This window comes from Pleurodeles waltl, chromosome 3_1 (genome assembly GCF_031143425.1).
Source record: "Pleurodeles waltl isolate 20211129_DDA chromosome 3_1, aPleWal1.hap1.20221129, whole genome shotgun sequence".
NCBI classification, from domain to species: domain Eukaryota; kingdom Metazoa; phylum Chordata; class Amphibia; order Caudata; family Salamandridae; genus Pleurodeles; species Pleurodeles waltl.
In genome coordinates this window covers 94,680,402-94,701,510 of record NC_090440.1, presented here as the reverse complement: position 1 = coordinate 94,701,510, position 21,109 = coordinate 94,680,402, and the positions used below count along the sequence as shown (strand labels likewise).

The window sequence follows — 21,109 nt, the reverse complement described above, 5'->3', positions numbered from 1 at the left end:
CATCCAGACAACTCCACTCAGCCGATCTCTTACCTGCACAGATCCCGTGCATAAACAGAAACAGAGCTAGAGGTTGAGTCTTCTATTACATCACTCCTAATGCCTGGAATGACCTCCAACTTCACAAAGCCATCTCCACGGTCCTAGGATTCTGCCAGAGGCTGAAGACCTGTCTTTTTGACTAGTACCATTCCTCGCCCTATGAGGTGAGGCTACCACACATGCTTAGTGCCAGGATACCCTTAGGGATGATACTGTGCCCTACCAATACACATAATAACATGAATTTGAATTACTAACTTGGAAACTGTCAACATCCACAAACATTAACTGCCCTTGTAATCATCAGAGATCTACTAATACACATAAGTAAGGTAGCATGCTAAGGCCAGACAAAAAGGTTCACTAACAGGCTCTGACCAGCTGGGAAGAATTCTAAGACTTTGTGGCAGAACTCTAAGCAAACTCTGACCTGTAGGTTTGCAGCAGAGGTTTTTCCATCCACATTTGTCAAGCATTTATTACCCACACATTTCATGAAAATACCATAAAAAAAAGGTACTTACTGGGTTGCCTTAACAATGTCCCAGTTACTACAGTCATCCATGTGTGGAAAATCTGGTTGACTGGACATGACGCTATCATCTTGAGGAATCACATTCTGCCAGTGGTGTCCATGAGGCTGATGGGACCCATGTGGCCCATGCTGATGACCGTGACCTCCATGCATTTTACACTGTTGATGTAAAGGTAAACATGTTAGCAGAAGGCAATGTTGGGAAACAGACTGCCAAAGACATCAACTCAGAGAATGCATCACTGGTAACTGCACGTTGGTACATAAAGAACCAGTGCTTAAAATCATGTGTGGCCACAGAGGTGGCGAAAGCTGCCCATCGCTTGAGAAAACCCTTGTGCACTCTTGGTAACAATTGTCATATCTCAGAGAAGACAAACAGATGAGGTGGATGAAAGATAAATAAAATATTTGGTAAATAGTCAGTGAAAGAATAACATAACCACAGGAAGAACCAGGAGTGGGACAGGAATCTATGTTATGAGCAAGGACACTAGAATAATGTGATTGTGTGGCTGTGGCGTTTTTCGCATAATTATACATTTGCCATATTTGTCACACAATGCCGCGTTTGTCACATAATCTGCCTCAACCTGTAGATTTTAACAAAAAAACTTCTTTCTAGCTCAAAAGGGTTGAAAAGTTAATAAAAATACAGCAATGGTTGTACAAAAGGAAAACCATAGCCAAATGTTGACTGGTCACCTTTCTGGTGCTTACAGCTACTATGCCAAGAGTGTTAACAAGTATAAATAAAGACAAAATGGTCAAGGAATGGTCAAGTAATACAATCACAAGATGTGCTGCATTACACAGCATAATTTGCCTTTTCTTACTGCATAATTTACTCAACCCTGCTACACAATTTGGCCCTCCACTGCTGCATGATTCTAGTAGCACTGGTTATGGGATACCATAGCAAACTGGTTTTAAGGTGATTTTTTAGCACCAACAAAAAATAATTAACTGGAATACACCAAACCTGACTGTAACAACATCAATAAACATTTCTGGAGGCACTGTAGACAAAACTGTGATACCTTGGAGGGAACATTAATATACGCTCTGTATTGAAAAGATAAAGGTATTTTCATGATGGCTTAAACTGTGATGATTCATCTACCAAGGTTAACATGAATAAGGAACTTTATCAGTGCTGCAATATACAGTAACTTGTGTTGATAATTATGGAGATAATGTGAATATCACTACACTTATATATGTGGTGTATTTTGTTTCTCTGCCATACAAATTCTCATACAGTATTTGATAGTGTGAAGAAGAGTATTTAGGATGTTAATTCGGTGTTGGTAGAATTCATGGTTTTTAAAATATTCCTTTATCGGTATCTGTATATTGCAGCCCTGATGAATCTCCCATGAGAGTGAAACGCGTCGGCTGATTTCTCTTTGGAACAAGCTGAATAAAGACAACCTTCGTCTTTTACTACAAAACGTGGAGATTTTCTTTGTTGGACCATATCTATTAAGACTGCTGCTGTGTAAATTTAGCTATGGTTATTATTACCTATCTATTGTTGTTAATGTTCTATATATTGGGTGGGTGTAAGGCCAACCTTTAGAGGAAGGAAATTATTTGGACAGTGCAGAAGAGAGTTATCGGTGGTGGAGTACCTTCAGTCCTTAGATGTACAATAAGGTAGTAATTGTTTGATAAGGAGTAACAAGTGCACACAGTTTCCCTCAGAAAATTAATACAATATGGATGTATTTGACAATAACAGGGAAGAACTGGCAAAACACTTGCTTGGAATTGAATCATGTTCACATAAGGTAGCTCAAAAGAGAGGGCCCATAAAAGAAGGCTTACGTGCTAAAGGTTTGGGATTGAAAATATTAAAAAACAAGCATTATCTAAATGGTGGGATGGTGTAACACTGAAAAGGTGCTTAGAGAACAAAAAGGTTCCATGTGGTCTAAGAATTCTAACGTTTCCCAATTCTGATGATCTAGACCGTGATTTATTACAATGGAAAGCCGATTTACACAATTTCTCCTTTACAATGATGAGAATTCAGATACAACACGCAGATAGAAAGTCTATCTCCTTAAGAGAGGAAATAAAAGCCTTGGAATACAAAATAAAAGGAATGAATTTGAAAGAGGCAAACAAAAAATCTTCTACTATTCTTAAGGAAGAGATACGAAAACACCAGACTATGGTGAAGAAAGGAAAGTGGATAAAATCAATAGAGACGATCTGGATAACAGAAAGGGCAAAATCTTTACACTTGCACACAGATTTGACAATGCCAAGAGTAAGCAAGTAGTCAACATAGGTGATATTTCAAGGGGGGCTAGCAGTTCAGATGTCTCATAGAGAGATGAAACAGGTTCAAGTGGAGTGGTAAATAGAAAGACGCTTTGGGGCAGTTCATGTACTTTTTTTGAAGAAGCTTTAAGGTACAGAATAGGCAACAAAGAGCAACAATAAAAGGAAATTCAAAACAAGGAGAGGGGGAGGTGAAAAAATAGAAGAGAAGGAGTGCAGATGAGGAACCCGAGGAGAAAGAATAAATAGGAGCTTGTGCACAACTGTAATAGGTAGGAATGGTCAAGGGGGGCGTGGTCTACCGCCTAAGATGGCGGCCGTCTAGTCCCAGAGCTCCCGTCCCGGGCCCGCCTAAAATGCAGATTCTGCCGCGGAGCTGAGCCGCTATGTGGAGATAAGTAATCCGGAATATGTGGGAACTGGCAGGGCACCCCTGGAGAGAGTTCGGGGCGCTCGGCTGGGCGCGGTAATAGATTGGCAGACCTGGCCCTGGTCTGGGCCTACGCCGCGACCACAGCGTAGATGGAACGCCGACCGGAAGAGGCCGCATTGCGGTGAGTGAGGGGAAAAGAGCGCGTCGGGGCTGTTGCCGAAGGCGAGGGTCGACGCGGTGTGCCTGAAGAAATCAGGGAGTCCGCTCCTCGACGCCCCCCCCCCCCCTCCGCACCTTGGGTCTTACCTGCCGGGTCGCGGGTTGGCGGTGGAGAACGGGGTAGTGGCCCGGGGACCAAGCGCACAAACAGCCCTTCCGTGTATGGGAAATAGAGGCAGGGGAACGGCGGCACCTCTCCGATGGAGAGTACCACACCGAGGAACCACTAGAGCCCCGCCCTCGCTTGATGATCGAACCCCCATTGGCCTGATACCAGAGGGCACACGGGAGGGACCAGTCAGCCTGAGAAGGAAATACCGCCCCAATACCAGCGGAGCCCAACACAAGATTCTGGAGCGACCGCAAGACTGGCCCTGCTAAGCCTGGCAGTTGAAAACACACACAGACTACAGCAAGCAATCACCCCATATAACTAGCGCCCCTCTACGCAAATACTAACAGACACAAGTAACAATGGGCCGCACCAAGGGAAAGCAATCAGAAGACATGGAAAGACCATCCCCTGAACGCCCAATACAAGCAACGCCTCCTGGGGATCATGCAGATAAACTGGACATTATTCTCCAGGAGATCAGAGACTCAAGGCAAGCAATAGAGAAAAAACTAGGATCAATAACGATTGAGTTAAATATCCTAAAGGATGACCAGAAAAAATTGCCGGACAGATTGAAACAGGCAGAATCCAGTGTCGCTGAGATCCTTCCGACCCACAAAGAAAACAAGAATGCCAATGAACGCCCCCAACAACAGGTACAAACGATACAAGAACGTGTCGAGGATGCGGAGGGGCGACCCAGACACAATAATATACGCATAATAGGTCTCCCGGAGGGACAGAGGGCAAGACTCCTACGCAATACATAGAATTTGACAGCTGCGAGAGCTGTCACCCTTTAATTTCATGGCAGTTCCTTCTTGACACTGCTGATTCATTGGGAGTGTGCCCCCAAGTGCCTCCTCTGTGGTTCTGAAGACTGTTCTGAAGGGATCACCTTCCGGTTGCTGGCCATCCGTTTTTTCCAATCACAGCCAGACATCTTTAGCTTTAGTGAAATATCTAGTTGAGTCCTGATCAATAATCTTCCACTTGTCTGGATACAGCAGCATATATTTGAGATCTTGACTTCATAGCTAGAAATAAGTTCTGTTTGTTTTGAACAGTGATGGTTTAGGCGGGAAAGATCAAGACTTTGCTGCTATCAATCAAAAGCTGCCCACTTGTTCTCACCTTCTGCAAGATGTCACTGTTCCTGTAACTGAGCCAGTGAGCCACCACTAGCCTGGAGGGGGCACTACCACAAAGCTTTATTAGTTCTCAACATTGCACAGTATCGACTTTTGCAACTTTGCACACTCCTAATTTATTTATGTCAATTGTTTGGCTGATAATGTTTTTTTCTTTATTATTCTTGTCCATTTTGATGAGGTAAGGTGTCAATTTCCATCTCCTCATATCTAATGTTAGTTATCTTTGTTCATGGTCAACCATGAACTCAGCTGTGATTTTCGGGGCCCAGCATAAATCACTATTTGTGGCTCGGGTGCACCTATTTCCCTAGTAACAATGATTTTTTTAGGCCATTTTTTTGCAATCTGATGCCCTCTCGTGGTAGTGGCAAGTGGATGTTTAATACAGTGGCCTTCAAGGAGCACCCCTTAAGCTGATGCTGGAAACAAACGTACATAAAAAAAACGTAGGAGATCAGTGGACCTGAAATGTGTCCAACAAAACAGTTCATCTGTAAATGAAAAAGGTTGCCAGTGTGCAGCAAAATTTATGAAGATAATTTTGTCTGTATAACATATCTTTCAGTCCCGTAGTGTCAAATGACACATTGTGCGCACAGCAGATCTGGGCTGCCTTTCCCACGGATTATACCTCATGCAGGAATTCACGAGGTGAAATTCTTGGCAGGGAGTCACGAATAGTTTTTTTCTGTGCTTCAAAACGGTCTGTGTGCGTTCAGGTTATGGGAAGCAGCTTTTTCTGCATCGTATGTGTCCAAGGCCTGAATGCTCGCTTTCACACTTTTATAGAGACAACCTTTAGAGTTGTGTTTGTTTACTTTTTTCCAGAGAGGGTTTTTCCTAGCAAATACACCACAGGGCCCCTCCGACGTCGTCGCATAAACTGAAAAAAGGGATTTTAGAGAACATTCCTGTATTTTTGGTTTGAACTTCTCGTTACTTGGGCAAGGGTGTGTTTTCCATATTTATGACTGGCAACATCATTTTCATATGGCGAACTCACATTGTATTTTTGGTACTATCGATCTGGGTGACACCCATACAAACTGGGTAATTTGTTGTTAATGAGCAGGACCACTTGCATTATCTTGGCAGGAGAGCACCAAATTATGCCGAAGGATTGACTAAATTATGTGACAAGAAAAGGCAAATTATGTGGCATAAGGAGCAACATTTTGTGATAGCATTACTTAATTATTTTGTTTTTTTACACAGGGTATCACTGTCTGGGAAAAGATGTCACTTTCTTAGTACCAGTTTAACTCTGCGATCCACAATAAGTATTTGGGAGATGAACAGTGAACCTCTGTGAAGGGCTTTCCACTGCACAGGGACACTGGTTGCCACAGTTTTAGTAACTTTTTACTAGTTTGGGCTAGAATCATGTTTTGACTAAAATCTGCAATTATACCTCATATGATGGATTATGTGACAAATGTGGCAAGGGGGGCGTGGTCTACCGCCTAAAATGGCAGACGCCTAATCCCGGAGCTCCCGTCCCGGGCCCGCCTAAAATGCAGATCCTGCCGCGGGGCTGAGCTGCTATGTGGTGATAAGTTATCCAGAATATGGGGGAACTGACAGAGCACCCCCGGAGTACGTTTGGGGCACTCGGCTGGGCGCAGAAATAGATTGCCGGACCTGGCCCTGATTCGGGCCCACGCCGCGGCCGCACCGTAGATGGAACGCCGAACGGAAGAGGCCACACTGCGGTGAGTGAGGGGAGGAGAGCGCGACGAGGCTGGTGCCGAGGACAGGGGTCCGCGCGGTGTGCCTGCGGAGATTGACGGGCCCGCTCCTCTGCGCCCCCCCCCCCCTCTCCGCGCCTTGGATCCTACCTGCGAGGGCGTGAGTTAGCGGTGGAGGGTGGAGTAGTGGCCCGGGGACCGGACGCACCAGCGACCCATCCGTGCATGGAAGGCAAAGGCAGGGGAGTGGCGGCACCCCTCTGACGGAGAGTGCTACGCCGAGGAACCACCAGAACCCTGCCCCCATTCAACGGTAGAACCCCCGTTGGCCCGCCGCCAGAAGACACACGGGGGGACCAGTCGTCTGGAGAGGGAAATATCGCCCAAATACCAGCAGAGCCCAACACAAGATTCCGGGGCGATCGCAAGACCGGACCTGCTAAGCCTGACAGCTGAAGACACACACAGAAAGAGGGCCCACGAGCTCCAAACTACAACTAGCAATTATCCCATATAACAAGCACTCCTCTACGCAAATACTAGCATAACCACAAGCAACAGTGGGCCGCACCAAGGGAAAGCAATCAGAAGACATGGAAAGACCATTCCCCGAGGACCCAATGCAAGCAACGCCACCCGGGGATCAAACAGATAAACTGGACATTATTCTCCAGGAGATTAGAGACTCAAGGCAAGTAATAGAGAAAAAATTAGGATCAATAACGATCGAGTTATATATCCTGAAGGATGACCAGAAAAAATTGTCGGACAGATTGAAACAAGCAGAATCCAATGTCGCTGAGATCCTTCCGACCCACAATGAAAACAAGAATGCCATTGAACGCCTCCAACAGCAGGTACAAACGCTACAAGAACGTGTGGAGGATGCGGTGGGGCGCTCCCGACGCAATAATGTACGCATAATAGGTCTCCCGGAGGGGACGGAGGGCACTACTCCTACGCATTACATAGAACACTGGCTCAAGAAAATAATGACGGACAAACTGTCAACCCACTTTGCAGTGGAGAGGGTGCACAGTATACCAGGAAGGAGACCCCCTCCAGGCGCACCAGCGCGTCCCCTGATAGCCCGGATCCTAAATTTCAGGGACAGAGACCTCATACTACAGGCGGCAAGAGATCTAGACTCTATCACAGTAGACAACACTCGAATCTCTCTATACCCAGACTACACATTAATGATGCAGAGGCGCAGAGCCTCTTTCCAGGTGGTGAAAAAGAGGCTACAAACTGAAGGACTGAAATACGCACTACTATTCCCGGCCCGGTTGCGTGTCACATTTAATCAGAACACACATTTTTTTGACACACCAGACTCTGTGTGCGACTGGATGGATGCGACCTTTCCTCACTTGGGAAACGAGGAGCGTGATGCCCTGCCCCCGAGGCAGCCCCATCAGTCACGTAGAAGAGGACGTGGTAGGATGCAATCGACTCGAAAAAAATCTGGCCCAACTATGCTGCAGGTCCTGGAGGGCCGAAATGGGGCACTACACTCAGCATATTCCTTGCAAGGAACAGACTCCTCCCCGCACAGACCTACTTCATCTATAGACAGTGCCGCGGCATCTGATTCAGAAGGCAGCTCAGCGTTGTTCCCTGCTGTTACTCCGCAGTCAGCCCATGACCTCTGAAGAGAGACACAGTACTCCGTGGCTGCCGTTGTGCGCCCAGCGCTCGCTGGATTTACTTCTTCCTTTATACAGGGCCCGGACAGTCGAGATCTATACTCCACGCCATCTACCAAATAATTGGTTGCCACAGGCGAGAACTATTAACAACACACCAGTTAGAACCCCAGAGCGCAGGCCCCCTTCCTTCATAGACGCTTCCCCGTTGGTGGCAACGATTATGGTTCTATATAGCACGATGGTTTGGCAAAGCCAGTTTGAGTTTTGCCCAGTATTCATTTTAAAAAGTAAAGTTGGAAGTAGATTTAGAACACTGAAATCAACACACATCATATATATTATACCTAAAGGGGCATCCAGTAACACGGACTTCTATAGAGACCACTACATCAATATCTAGATATGACTGCACCACGTGAATACAATATTATCACCTGGAATGTAAGGGGAATGGGATACGTTCAAAAGCGAAATAGAATTTTAGCTCAACTAAATCGTCGTAACATACATATAGCCTATTTGCAAGAAACCCACCTCACTACCCATGAAGCAACGAAACTCCGTAAGAAGTGGCGGGGCCAGCTCCTACACACAACATATTCCGCGTTCGCAAGGGGAACAGCGGTATGGATACGCGCTGGGGTACCATTTGAAATACTAGAGACCAAAAATGATGATCAAGGCCGTTACACACTGGTCAAGGGTAATCTAGATGGGAAACATAGAATACTAGGAAGCATATACGCCCCGAATACCACACAGGATATCTTCCTGGAGCGCTTGTCGAGGGTGCTATTGCAATGGGCTCACATCCCATGGATAATAGGCGGAGACTTTAACACGGTACCAGATATCATAACAGACCGCACCACGGCCCCATTGTCAGGAACCAATGCACAACGACAGGCAGAAGCATTGCGTAATTGGCTACAGGGATGGTCACTGACGGACATTTGGCGAGCTAGAAACATAGGTATAAGAGAATACTCCTTTTATTCGCATCCGCAAAAAGTACACATGAGACTAGACCGGGTAGTGTGCACTACTTCAATGCAGACTCAGATATCACAAACCACATATTTGGGAAAAACATTATCAGACCATAACCCCCTCGAGATGATGCTATTGTGGGGGCGGAGATCTACGCCGATCCCCACATGGCGTTTACAGCCATCAATACTAGAAGATGATACCTTAAGAACAGAAATATCCCAAACGATCACAAACTTCTTCTCCGACAACGTGGGCTCAGCATCCTCTCCATTACTCGAATGGGAAGCATTTAAAGGGGTGTGGTGATGGGAGCGACAACTGGAGTACGTAAAGTACTAACCAGGGAATTAAAACTAATAGAATACAAGCTACACACACTAGAAAAAGAGGCGATACTAATACCCTCATCGACTCAATAGCTGCAAGAAGCGAGAGCCGAACATACAGAGCTTGTGGAAAGATTACGGAAAATAGACTATATAAAATACCGTGAATGTATCCATAGCGAGGGAGACAAAGCAGGAACGCTATTGGCGCGCCTGATTAAAGCTGAACCCTCCCCCACTCGTATCCTGCAGATTATTACGCCACAACAAGATGCAATAAATACACAACTGGGGATAAATAATGCTTTCCATGATTATTACCCAACTTTATACTCAGCCCCTACAACTACAAATCGAGCCGAGATAGATGTCTTCCTAGCTGACATTAAGCTACCAACACTAACAGAGGAGGCCAAGCTGCAATTAAGCGCGCAGATAACACAAGACAAAATAAAGGAAACAATTAAAAGCATGGCGCAAAATAAAGCACCGGGTTCAGACAGGTTACTGTCTGAATTTTACTCCCTCTTCTGCTCACAACTTGCCCCACAGTTAGAAAAATTATACTCTTCGTCTCTAAAACATGGAGCTCTTCCAGACACAACTTAACAGGCAATAGTCACCTCACTATTGAAACCAGGTAAAGCCGCAACTGATATGTCATCTTACAGACCTTTATCTCTGTTAAATACAGAATATAAAATATTAGCAAAAATACTAGCGCAACGACTGCTTAATTACATAGATAGCCTGATACACACAGACCAATGTGGATTTGTACCGTCCCGTAGCACTTCTCTGAACATTCGGCGACTATACCATGTAATGGATCAGGGGTGTGGAATTTATTAAAATATCTACTTGTCCAGGGGACAGGTTGCTTCTCAAATCTACTTGTCCTGTAAAAAGATCTACTTGTCCCTTTGGTGCCATGTATTTTGGCGACAAATTATGGCAGCACTTAATAGCCTCTCTGATTATGCCAGGGCTACTACCATAGTAGGGCTTGAATACTTGGAGTTTCAATCCCTACTGTAGCAATTTCCTTATTTTGCCACCTTTCTGCAGATCTGCATACTGGGGCTGGAGGAAGCAGTAAGCAATAGTTCCAGGGCTGGAATGCCTTTGAGTCTGCAAACCTACTAACCTGCATGTTTTAAAGATTTTTACCAGCTTCTCTCTAATATTTTCCCATAATAAGAAAGGTTGGACATTTACTCCTGACAATGGCAGAATTAGAACTTCTTCCAGGGTTGGGAAGAAAGTAGCTGGAGGGAAAATGAACTTGCAGATGCTCAACAGATTTTCACATGAGCAAATCTACATATCGTATTTACCCACGCTAAAATACAGTTCACAAATATTTTATAGGGGTACGACATATACCATGGGTGCACTTTTGTGACTTTCTTTAAGAATTTGGGGCCACAAGTAGGTAGGTTCAGATTTGTGACCTGCAAATTGCGAGTCGCAAATCCAAATGTAGGATGGTGTCCTTGACACCATCTGTGATTCGCAAGGGCTTCGCAAATGCCCACATCATGAATAATCATGAGGTGGGTCGCAATTTGCGACCCCCTCACGAATGGTGGCCTGCTGGAGACCGCAGACCACCATGTCTGTGACTGCTTTTCAATAAAGCAGTTTTTTTTGTTTTTTTTTTGTAATGCAGCCCGTTTTCCTTAAAGGAAAACGAGATGCATAACAAAAACGAAAAATGAAACGTTTTCGTTTCATTTTTTCAGAGCAGGACCACTGCCTGCTCTGAAAAAATGTTTACAGTGACATTCACAATGGGGAAGGGGTCCCATGGGGATCCCTTCCCTTTTGCGAAAGTGTTAGCACCCATTTGAAATGGGTGCAAACTGCGATTGGTTTGCGCCCGCGTTCGCGGTCACAAAACAATCCTACATTGCACTGCGAGTTGCAATTAGGAAGGGAACACCCCATACTAATTGCGAGTCGCAAACCTGTTTTGTGATTCGGTAACCAGGTTACTGAATCGCAAAACTGGGTTTTGCATTGCAATGTGCTTTTTGCATGTCGCAAACAGCGAAAGTCGCTGTTTGCGACATGCAAAAAGCTACCTACATGTGGGTCTTGGTCCCTAATTAGGTCTGGTGTTAACAAAGACATTTTGTTTTTATTAAACTTCTATTTCTCTCTCTTTCGGCTGGCTTTACTGTGAGTGATTGCATTCTGCTCTTCCACAAGGAGCATATTGCCACACAAAGTAGTTTTGTTCAGTGTCAGGAACTACAGTGGCAATCAGTGACGTAACGAAACTGGAGGGTGCCCCTTTGCAAAGAACATGGAGGAGCCCCCTCTCCAGACTCACTCAGGGCAGGTGCTGTGCTGACGGGGCCCCCTGGAGGGCGGCTGGGGGGCTCTGTTATGCCTCTGGTGGCAACGTGTGCTTTAAGAGTTCAAAAACTTTTTGGGGGGGTTTTGCCAATGTTTGTTACAATGTTGAGGGCCTGGTAGCTCCCACAACAATAAAGTGTTACAAAAGCCATGTCAAAACAAGACACGCATTGATGAAACTAAAAGACTTATAAAAATATGTCAGATCAGTTGGCTTTGTCAGTGTTTGTTTATTTTCATGCTTCCCATAATCATGTTGAAAATGGTTACACTGATTTTCCATTAGAAATATTTTTGGGAAATACTAGCATGCATCAACACATTTTACTAAATGACACTTCATTTGCATATAATCAGAGAGCATTCTGGGAGCATTATACTTAGCCTCTTAGCCTAAAGTTTTCAAACATGTGTGTACACGTTTTTTTTTTTTGTACTGGAACCAACGTCAGTAGTGAAGTGTGACCTTAAAACATTTATTTACAGCACGCACCCTAATAATGAAGGCTTTCAAATAATGAACCATAAATACAAGTTCGAACAGCATTATCTTTTGGAAACACATTACCTCAACTGTAGAGAGTTCAACTCTCTGTAAACAGGCAGCCAAAGAGTTTGTGCTGCAGGGGGTTGGGCCTACTTGTCCCAAGGACAAAGTAAACATAAAAACTTGTTGCCCTTGACCCCAAACAAGATGTCCCGGGCGTCAGGCGATAGGAATTCCGTGATGGATGCTGCTAAGAGTCATTACCCACATGCAGGATGCCGGTCACTAGATCTCAGACAGGCATTTGACTCCCTGAGCTGGGAATATATGTTTAAAGTATTGGAGAGGTTCAACGTCCCCCACGACTACATACGCTGGGTTTGATTATTATACGCCTCCCCGACAGCAAGAGTGCGCACTGGTCAGAACATCTCAGATACCTACCATGTACAAAGGGGCACCAGGCAAGGATGTCCACTACCCCCCTTACTGTTCATTATGGCGATAGAACCACTAGCCTGCAAGCTACGACAAGAAGGTACAGTCTGGGGAATAGGCACACCTGGGACCAATCACATAGTATCACTATATGCGGACAACATTATCTTATATGTGAAAGATATGAGACAGAACCTAGATGCTATAGCACAAATATTCCAAAAATTCACGCCACTATCAGGACTAGCTATAAACTTTGACAAATCAGTGGCGTTCTCCCTCACTGGCCCAGATCCGAGAAATACAATAACATTCGGCGAAAAACATCTACAATTAGCCTCAGACACATTCTGATACCTCGGCATAAAAATTTATCGCACCCCAATAGATCTAATGGAAGGTAATTTATTAAAAGCGATGGCTTCTCTTAGATCACAGATACAATTTTGGACATCGCTACCAATATCAGTTGCAGGTAAGCTCGCCCTGGCCAAGATGGTAATGCTACCCCGCTTGCTATATTATTTTATGAATCTACCAGTGAAAATCCCAGAAATACACTTCAAAACCCTTAACTCGATGCTGGTTGGCCTGATCTGGGGGAGGGGTAGACGCCGTATAGGCCTAGCCAAGCTGCAGATGCCAACAGAGAAAGGAGGCATGGGCGCACCTGACTTTAAGGCCTATTGTTTGGCAGGCCAACTGCAATGGCTGGCATACTGGCTAGCGAGTACACCCAGGAAATGTTAGATAAAGGTCACATACATTCCCTGCTATGTCCTGGTTTTCAAGCCCCGAAGCAACTACCACTCTTATTACGAATAGCTTTGCAATACTGGAAAACAGCGCTCAAATATACAACTAAAACAATCCCATACTCCAATACTCCACTCCTGGGACTACCAGTAAACACAGGTACACTGTCCCAATGACAACTACAGAAGTGGTCACAGGAAGGGGTGGACACGGTTGGGGCATTCTTCAAAGACCAACATCTATTAGTACACACAGATTTCACACACGAACACAACCTGACTACATCGCTCTTTCTTTTGCATGCCACCATACGGCATTATATTAAAAACCACTGGGCCCGAGACAGTTAGGAACCCCCTACGCATGAACTTGTAAATGCTGCTTACTCAGTAGGACATGGCAGACATTTAATAAAATGGCTGTACCGTGGGTTGAAGGCTCATTTATCACCGCCCCTAGCCCGACTACAGACTAGATGGGAGACAGATGTCGGCAAAGAACTTTCAGAGGATGATTGGGAGACAATTCTGAAATACCCTAGTCAAATACCACGTAATACTAGATTTAAATTTATACAGTATGCTATTCTACACAGGGCATATCTCACACCGCACAAGATACACTTGCTATATCACGACGCAGCACCAGGCTGCCCCAGATGTGGCACTGAGGAGGCAGATCTATTACACATGCTCTGGAGCTGCCTGGCCATTGCCCAATATTGGAATAGTATAACAAATGTTTTGGGAAAAGTAGCAGGCACTCCTATGAGCCTGACGGTGGAGGCCTGCTTACTGGGCTTGCTCCCATGCCCGAAGAAGGGAAAAGCACTCCCACGACTAACAAATCTAGCACTCATACTAGCAAAACGCTTACTAACCAAGCCCTGGAAAGCTACAGTGCCCCCACGGGTGTCACAGTGGTGTGCAGAGATGCTAGACTGGGGGAAGGCAGAAAGTACAGCTCTTAAAAGAGAAGAAAGTAGAGGAATGAGAAATTACCCATTGGCTGATGAGTGGGATGAAATATTAGAGAATTGTGTTACAATATGTAGAACAGAAGGGTTTGAAATTACTATATAGCGATGCCTTTATATAAACACACAATGAACGATCTGATATTCGTAATCCTAAAATGCTCCCCCCAGATGATAGACACATATACTCAAACAAACACATGCAATACACTATCCCAAGATATAACCAAAAGCAGAGGTCAAAGAAAAGTACATATACATATACTTTACCCCGCATAGTAAAGACAGATGATGTCAGATGTAGGTTAAGTTTAAGGAGTTAAGTTGTAATCAAACCAGAGTAATAGTAGAACATGATGATTAAAGGTTACATACTATGCCAGTATCATACACACCATACCGCAGTTGAGAAGCTTGTATTGTATCTAATGTAAGATCTTATAAGCCGAGCCAGAAACGCCAGCTCTCAAAATCACTTGTACAACCAGCAGGGCTGGATTAATGCCTATTTTTTTTTTTCATACAAAATGCCCATTGTACTATATGTAATCGTACTGAAAATGTCAATCAATAAAAAGATTTTTCAAGAAAAAAAAAAAGGGTAGGATTGGTCAAATCAGTGGTCAATACTGATTCCAAGAGTTTGGTTGTTAATTTATCGAATTGTGTCTTGACCAAAAAAAAAAAAAAAAAAAAAAAAGAGATTTAAATATTTAATAAAGTATTGAGTTTTTATCCAGCACATAATGGAGTGTATTTTGATTTACATATAGATATGTATCAGTTTGTCAGAAATCCAAAATTAAAATGTCACTTCTTAATATAGGAACAAAAATAGAGATCCTCTGTTCCCACACCGGAACCTTCTAACTTGATGGTCTCAGATTGGAGGGATATTTTTGTGATTTTGTCTTCGGATTCAGAAACAGATACTACTATTGATGATCTTATGTGTAGCTTGAACATTTTGCTACACTTATGTAACAGTGGCCTAAAACCCAGATCCAAGTTTACTCCACAAGGTTTTTATCTGAATCCATAGACCTATTTACGACATGGGTCACTGTAGACTTATATGCACTAGAAGATAAAGTAAACAAGACTTAACACCCCCTGTTAAGTATAACCTTACAAAAGAAGAGAAATCTGTTTTGTACGAGTTAAAGACTGACAACTCTATTATAAGTTAAGAGGTGGATGGGGGGGCAATATAGTTAATATGAATTGTACTGACTATGAACAAGAAGTGCGGAGACAACTAAATGAAACAACCTGTTATAGAAAAGTACAACAGAATCCATATGGGAGAAAAATGTTAATAAACAATAAGCTAGCACACTGGCATGAGATTGGCTTATGTATCAGGTTTCTGTATCTTTATCTTTTATATAAGAGTGCCCCATTCGCGGCAGGCCATCCGGTTATCTCAGGAATAGGCTTGATTACTGAACATCTCACAATATGTTGATCTATTTTTGAAACCTTTGGTTCATATTTTGCTGTCATACATTTAGGACACCACCATTATTCTGAACAAATTTGAGAATTTGGTTTGGGAAGAAGAAGCAATGCATTTGGTTGCACTAGATATAGGATAGCTCTACACATGCATTAAGAAAGAGTTTCAAGATATAGCTGTGGACCATTTTCTCTCTACACACAGAGCCATTTTTTAACACAACAATATGTTTTTGACGATGGGTCACATCCTTTCCAACAATTTTTTCTTGTACAAACAAGACTGGTTGAGCAGTTACAAGGAACTGCGATGGGCTCCAGGTTTGCACCCTCGTATGCTAATCTCTTTATGGGATGGTACGAGAGTGCATGCCTATGCCCCAGCAGCCAAGGAGTGGCCCAAAGAAATCCACTATTGGGGGAAGATCCAATGACGATATTATCATTGTCTGCACAGGATTGGTGGAACAGATATGTGCCTATCTGAAATATTTGAATGATAATGTGTACAGTGTTAAAATAACATTGAACATCACATAAAGAAAGGATGCAGTTTTTGGATACTGAATTCTATGTGAGTGGTTGCAATCTTCAACGTACACGGTGCCGCAAGGAAACAGTATTTTGCAATTTGATAGTGATCATCCCCCTATTATTAAAAGGCTATTCCATTTGGAGAGATGGTTTGTATAAGAAGAAACTGTAGTGAGGACAATACGTTTCATAATATGGTTGAAGAAACAGTGTCAAGACTTAAGAACAGATGATATGCTGATCAGGTGCTGCAGGATGCAGTGACAAGAGTTAAAGCCATAAATCGGGCAGACACATTACAGGTCAAACATAATAAGAGATGCTAATAAGTTATCCATCATCACCACTTATAACAGTAATAGCCAAGAGGTGTATAGGATTTAGAAAAAAAACATTGGGACTTGCTAAAAGGGACTCCTGGCGTGAGATCACATATCACAGAAATGCCCTCAATCAAATACTGTAAAAGTCAAACGATTAAGGAAATTGTCAGCCCTGCTATACACTGCCTAATAGTGAGCCTATTTAACATTTCTTACCCAACCAGAAGGTTTCTTTAGTTGTGGGGACTGCACAGTATGCTCCTTGGGGATTAACAAGAATAAAGATTTATTTGACAACTCAGTAAAAAATTACAAGATCAAGAGTTTTATAAACTGTTTGAGTTGCTAGGTTGTCTATGTAATTATGTGCAAATGCAGAAAGATCTATGTAGGCAGGACTTCACGACAGTTAGAAGTGCGCATAAAGAAACATCGCAGAACATGCCTGAACAAAGATGCCAGCTATCCCTTATAAGTGCACTTTTGTGCACATAACACTGGTACAACAGATTTTAAGTTTAATGGAATTGATATAGCTAAGTCAGATGCAAGAGGTGGGGATAGATGTCTACGATTACAACAATTAAAGGCTAGATGGATCTGAAAATTGCGGGCGGTCAATCTGAGTCTTAGACAGAGAACTACACTATTTTTTGGAGTAAGCAGTTACAACTTAGAATCATGGCTTATTAAGTACTAACTTTACCACAGAATTCTGTTAAAATGAAAGTGTGGGCATGAATTGATCAAACATGATCTGTGCCTCTTTTTTCTCATGGTGTTTGCATTAGCTAGTATAACATTATTGTGTCAACACTATTTTCAAATAACTGATCTGTGCACTTGTGACACTATGATAAAACTATGGGCCTCATTACAACTTTAGGGGTCCTCGGGCTGCCAAACTCACAGTGGCAGTTGGACTACCGTACTACTGGTGGTCGGACAGCCATATTACGACCCTGGCGGTCAGATCACCAGGGGACTGCTGCCAACCACAGGACCATAGATCCTGAAGGGTTGGCAGCGGTCAAAGTCGTGGACGGCATGGCGGCGCTAAGTTAAGCACTGCCGTGCTGATCACAACTTCACTTTCCGCCAGCCTTTTCATGGTGGGATACCGCCATGAAAAAGCTGGCGGAAAGGTAGTGCTGGGAAAAACAGGGGGCTCCTGCCCAGGAACCTCGGAATGCACACTGTCTGCTATAGCTCCCTGAGGCGCCGAGGCCAATGCCGTTGCACTGTTTTAGACGGTCAGCCCGGTGGAAACCTTGTAATAGTGCGGGGGGACTTCCAGCTTCGCAGCAGTCTCCACCCCACGGGTCTGGTGGGCCGACCCACCAAACTCATAATGAGGCCCTATAGGTCCGTGCATTATTATGTTAACAATATGTTTGAATAGCAATTCTGTACATTTGCGATAGTTTGCTAAAAAAAACAGATCTGTGCATTAGTGGGGAATACATTAGTACATCTAGAACAATGAACTTTTAGAATTGAGTTGTCCTGCGTATGACTGTTCAATAGATTGTACATTGTAGAATACATTTGTAATGAACTGAGCAACAATGTGTTTGTGTAGACCGACCTCCCATTTGGTTATTAAATTGAGACTGCCACAAAGACGATCAATGCTTTGTTCAAGTTCTAAGCTATTTACCCATCTCACCGCTTGGAGTATTAAACAGCAAATTATGATCTGCTCTGAGATGAAGGAGCAGTTAAGTTGTGTTTACTTCCTAATGGGTTGAATGTACATATGACAAGCACATTGTGGACAGTGGTATCTGCTTGAGTAAAGATGGCATTTAATAGGTTCTTTGTTAATAGCTTTATTTTGAATGCAGAGTTAGTTTTACGTTGGCATGGTTCCTTTAGCTTGTACTGCCTATGGGACAGATATGATTTAGACGTTGCTTGGTGGTCTTGGGACTAGATTGTATATAATTGGGTTCAGGACTTTGCCCTCATTACTCTTGGTGAATTCAACATGCCATGTGATTGTTGTTTCATATGGATATGGAATATCTCTGGTAAATGATACTTATTACCCTAAGATGGCACCCTTAACTGTGATTTAGATTATGATATTTATGTGTATTGTGTTAGTTTTCAGATGGGGAAGCTCAGCTTGCCTGCATCTTTGTAGGTTAGTAAAGTTTGGACATTTTGGGGTTTTTATGCTGCAGTATTTTTCAGCCACCAATATTCCAGGAGGTTCCTACAAGGTAAAACAGTATGGTGGCTGCAATGCATATTTTGGTGGATTGAAATGCTATACCCATTACAGGAGTTTTAGCATGATTAACATTACGGATGGTGTACTGGGTGCAATAGGCTAAATAGTGTCCCTGGTTCATAAGTCCAAAGTGGCGCCCAATATGGGTCTTCAAGTAGGGCCAACAATATAGATGGTGTGCTGCGTAGATCAGGAAGTACTGTCTAGTTGTCCAAATACCAGAAAGCAGTCTGTTTGGCAATTTGAAAATGTGAGCGCCTCAAGTGATGCCATACATGTGTAAGTCACTTGATGGAATACATTTTTGTGCACTGAGCGGGTAGAATGCACTGAGCACTCTAATGCATCGGTAGGCATGTATGAACCACTTCTTCTGGTTTCTTTGTACATAGACAGTTTTGGACACAGGAGTATCCCGCTCTAATTATTGTCTGGGCACGGTGCGGCTATAACACATTGAGTACTTTATTGTACTAGCCAGCATACACGCATAGTTTGTTCTCTGTATTTCCCCCCTCATGTTTATTTTTATAAGGGGTATAAAAGCATGAACCACGCTAAGCACTTCAAGTTATTGGTTGCACATGACTGCAAGAATTCTGTGCAGCATTAGGGTATACACGTTGGGGTTGATATGCGTAAAACATCGTCAAGTGACTGGTGGCCGTAAACAGGTGATTTGCAAGCTCCTCTTTTATTACATTAGTTGCTGCAAAGAAAGGTGATGAGTTGATCTATTGTTTGGGCTCACTATGGTATTGTAACCTTGGGATTTATACGAGGGAATCAACACTATGTTTCAAATCAAATACAACATGTCTTCTTAACCACCAGACTTGGGTATAAGATGAACCAATGTCTATTGTAGAATTGGTGATGCCTGAGAAATGGTAGGATTGATTGATGGTGGTAATGTGTGATTTATTTTTTTAATGATGAGGACCATGAAATAAAGGTTTCTAGTTCTTGATTATTGGGGGTCTTACAGACCCACTATAATTCATATACTAAGTTCTTGGGACAGGACTTATTCCTTATTTGATGGATGGATACTACTGTAAGTTTGGGAATGGATTACTTAGAAAGGTAAAGGTTATTGCCACTTACAGTATTCACAGATACAATATTGGTGGTGATCCAAATGCGTATGGGTTAATATATGTGAGTGATTAAAATATTCTGGAAGATCTATAGATAACTGAGAAGTAAACACATTTTTTTTTCCATTTCATGGGTGACTTTTGTTGTGATGGTCCGCTACTTTATGTAGTATTATGGGGTTTATTCTTTTCATCCCTGGTTCCCAAGTAATGTCCGTTAATATGTTAAGAATATGTTTGGTATCTTTAATATAGGATGGTAAGTTCCCTACAAAAGGCTGTAAAAAGATGTCAAAATATTCTGAAAGTCTCTCAGTAGGACCACCAATACCTGAAACAATGGGCCTGCCAGGAGGGGAAGTAGGACTTTTATGTATTTTAGGTAGTACATAGATTCAAGGATTTCTGGGTCTATGAACACACATACTTGAGCTAAGGTATGTCTTGAATTGTATTGGAGATTTACTGTTGATTATTTAAGGTTTTCTTATAGATATTTTGACGTGGGCTTGAGTACTTCTTGACAGTTTGCACTAATTTTAGGTTCTCTCGCACTCTTTTATCACTCGGGTTATTTGGTTACTATTTTCTTTAAAATGGAGACGTACACACTCATGTTATGATAACCCTTTACACATGGGAACGTCGCGTATGTGATTCCAGTTTGGTGTTTTTACTGTATAGATAATTTGGTTATCCTTTTTGTAGGTAACTTTCTGTTTGGTTAGTGGGTAACAGATCAGTTTCTATTAAATTGTTTGGCACATTAAGTCACGAATGGCATGTTTTTGCTCTCACAAAAATCACAATAGGAGTGGCTTGTGTTCTGCTCTGAACAGTTTTGAATGTATACTACAGTTGTAGTCATTGTTCTCATTTATTTGCAGCCCTGATGAAGTCTGTGGAGTGTTTTCTCATAGGACGAAACATGTGTTGGCTGTGGTTGCTACATGAATATTGACTTCAAGGACGACCTTCTATTGTTATGATGAACTTTTTGCTTCAAGAATAAATTGAGCTTGAACTCTCCATGGTGTTATTGCCA

General features: G+C 43.0%; 1 protein-coding gene across 1 annotated transcript in view; it reads right to left on the bottom strand.

The window, feature by feature from the left end:
* Nucleotides 1-21,109, bottom strand: part of ZDHHC13 (zinc finger DHHC-type palmitoyltransferase 13) — a 239,586-nt gene that overhangs the window by 188,873 nt on the left and 29,604 nt on the right. The window contains exon 2 of the mRNA XM_069221911.1: nucleotides 567-736. Coding sequence (XP_069078012.1) covers nucleotides 567-736 — 170 coding nt within the window. The remainder of the gene's footprint in view (nucleotides 1-566; nucleotides 737-21,109) is intronic.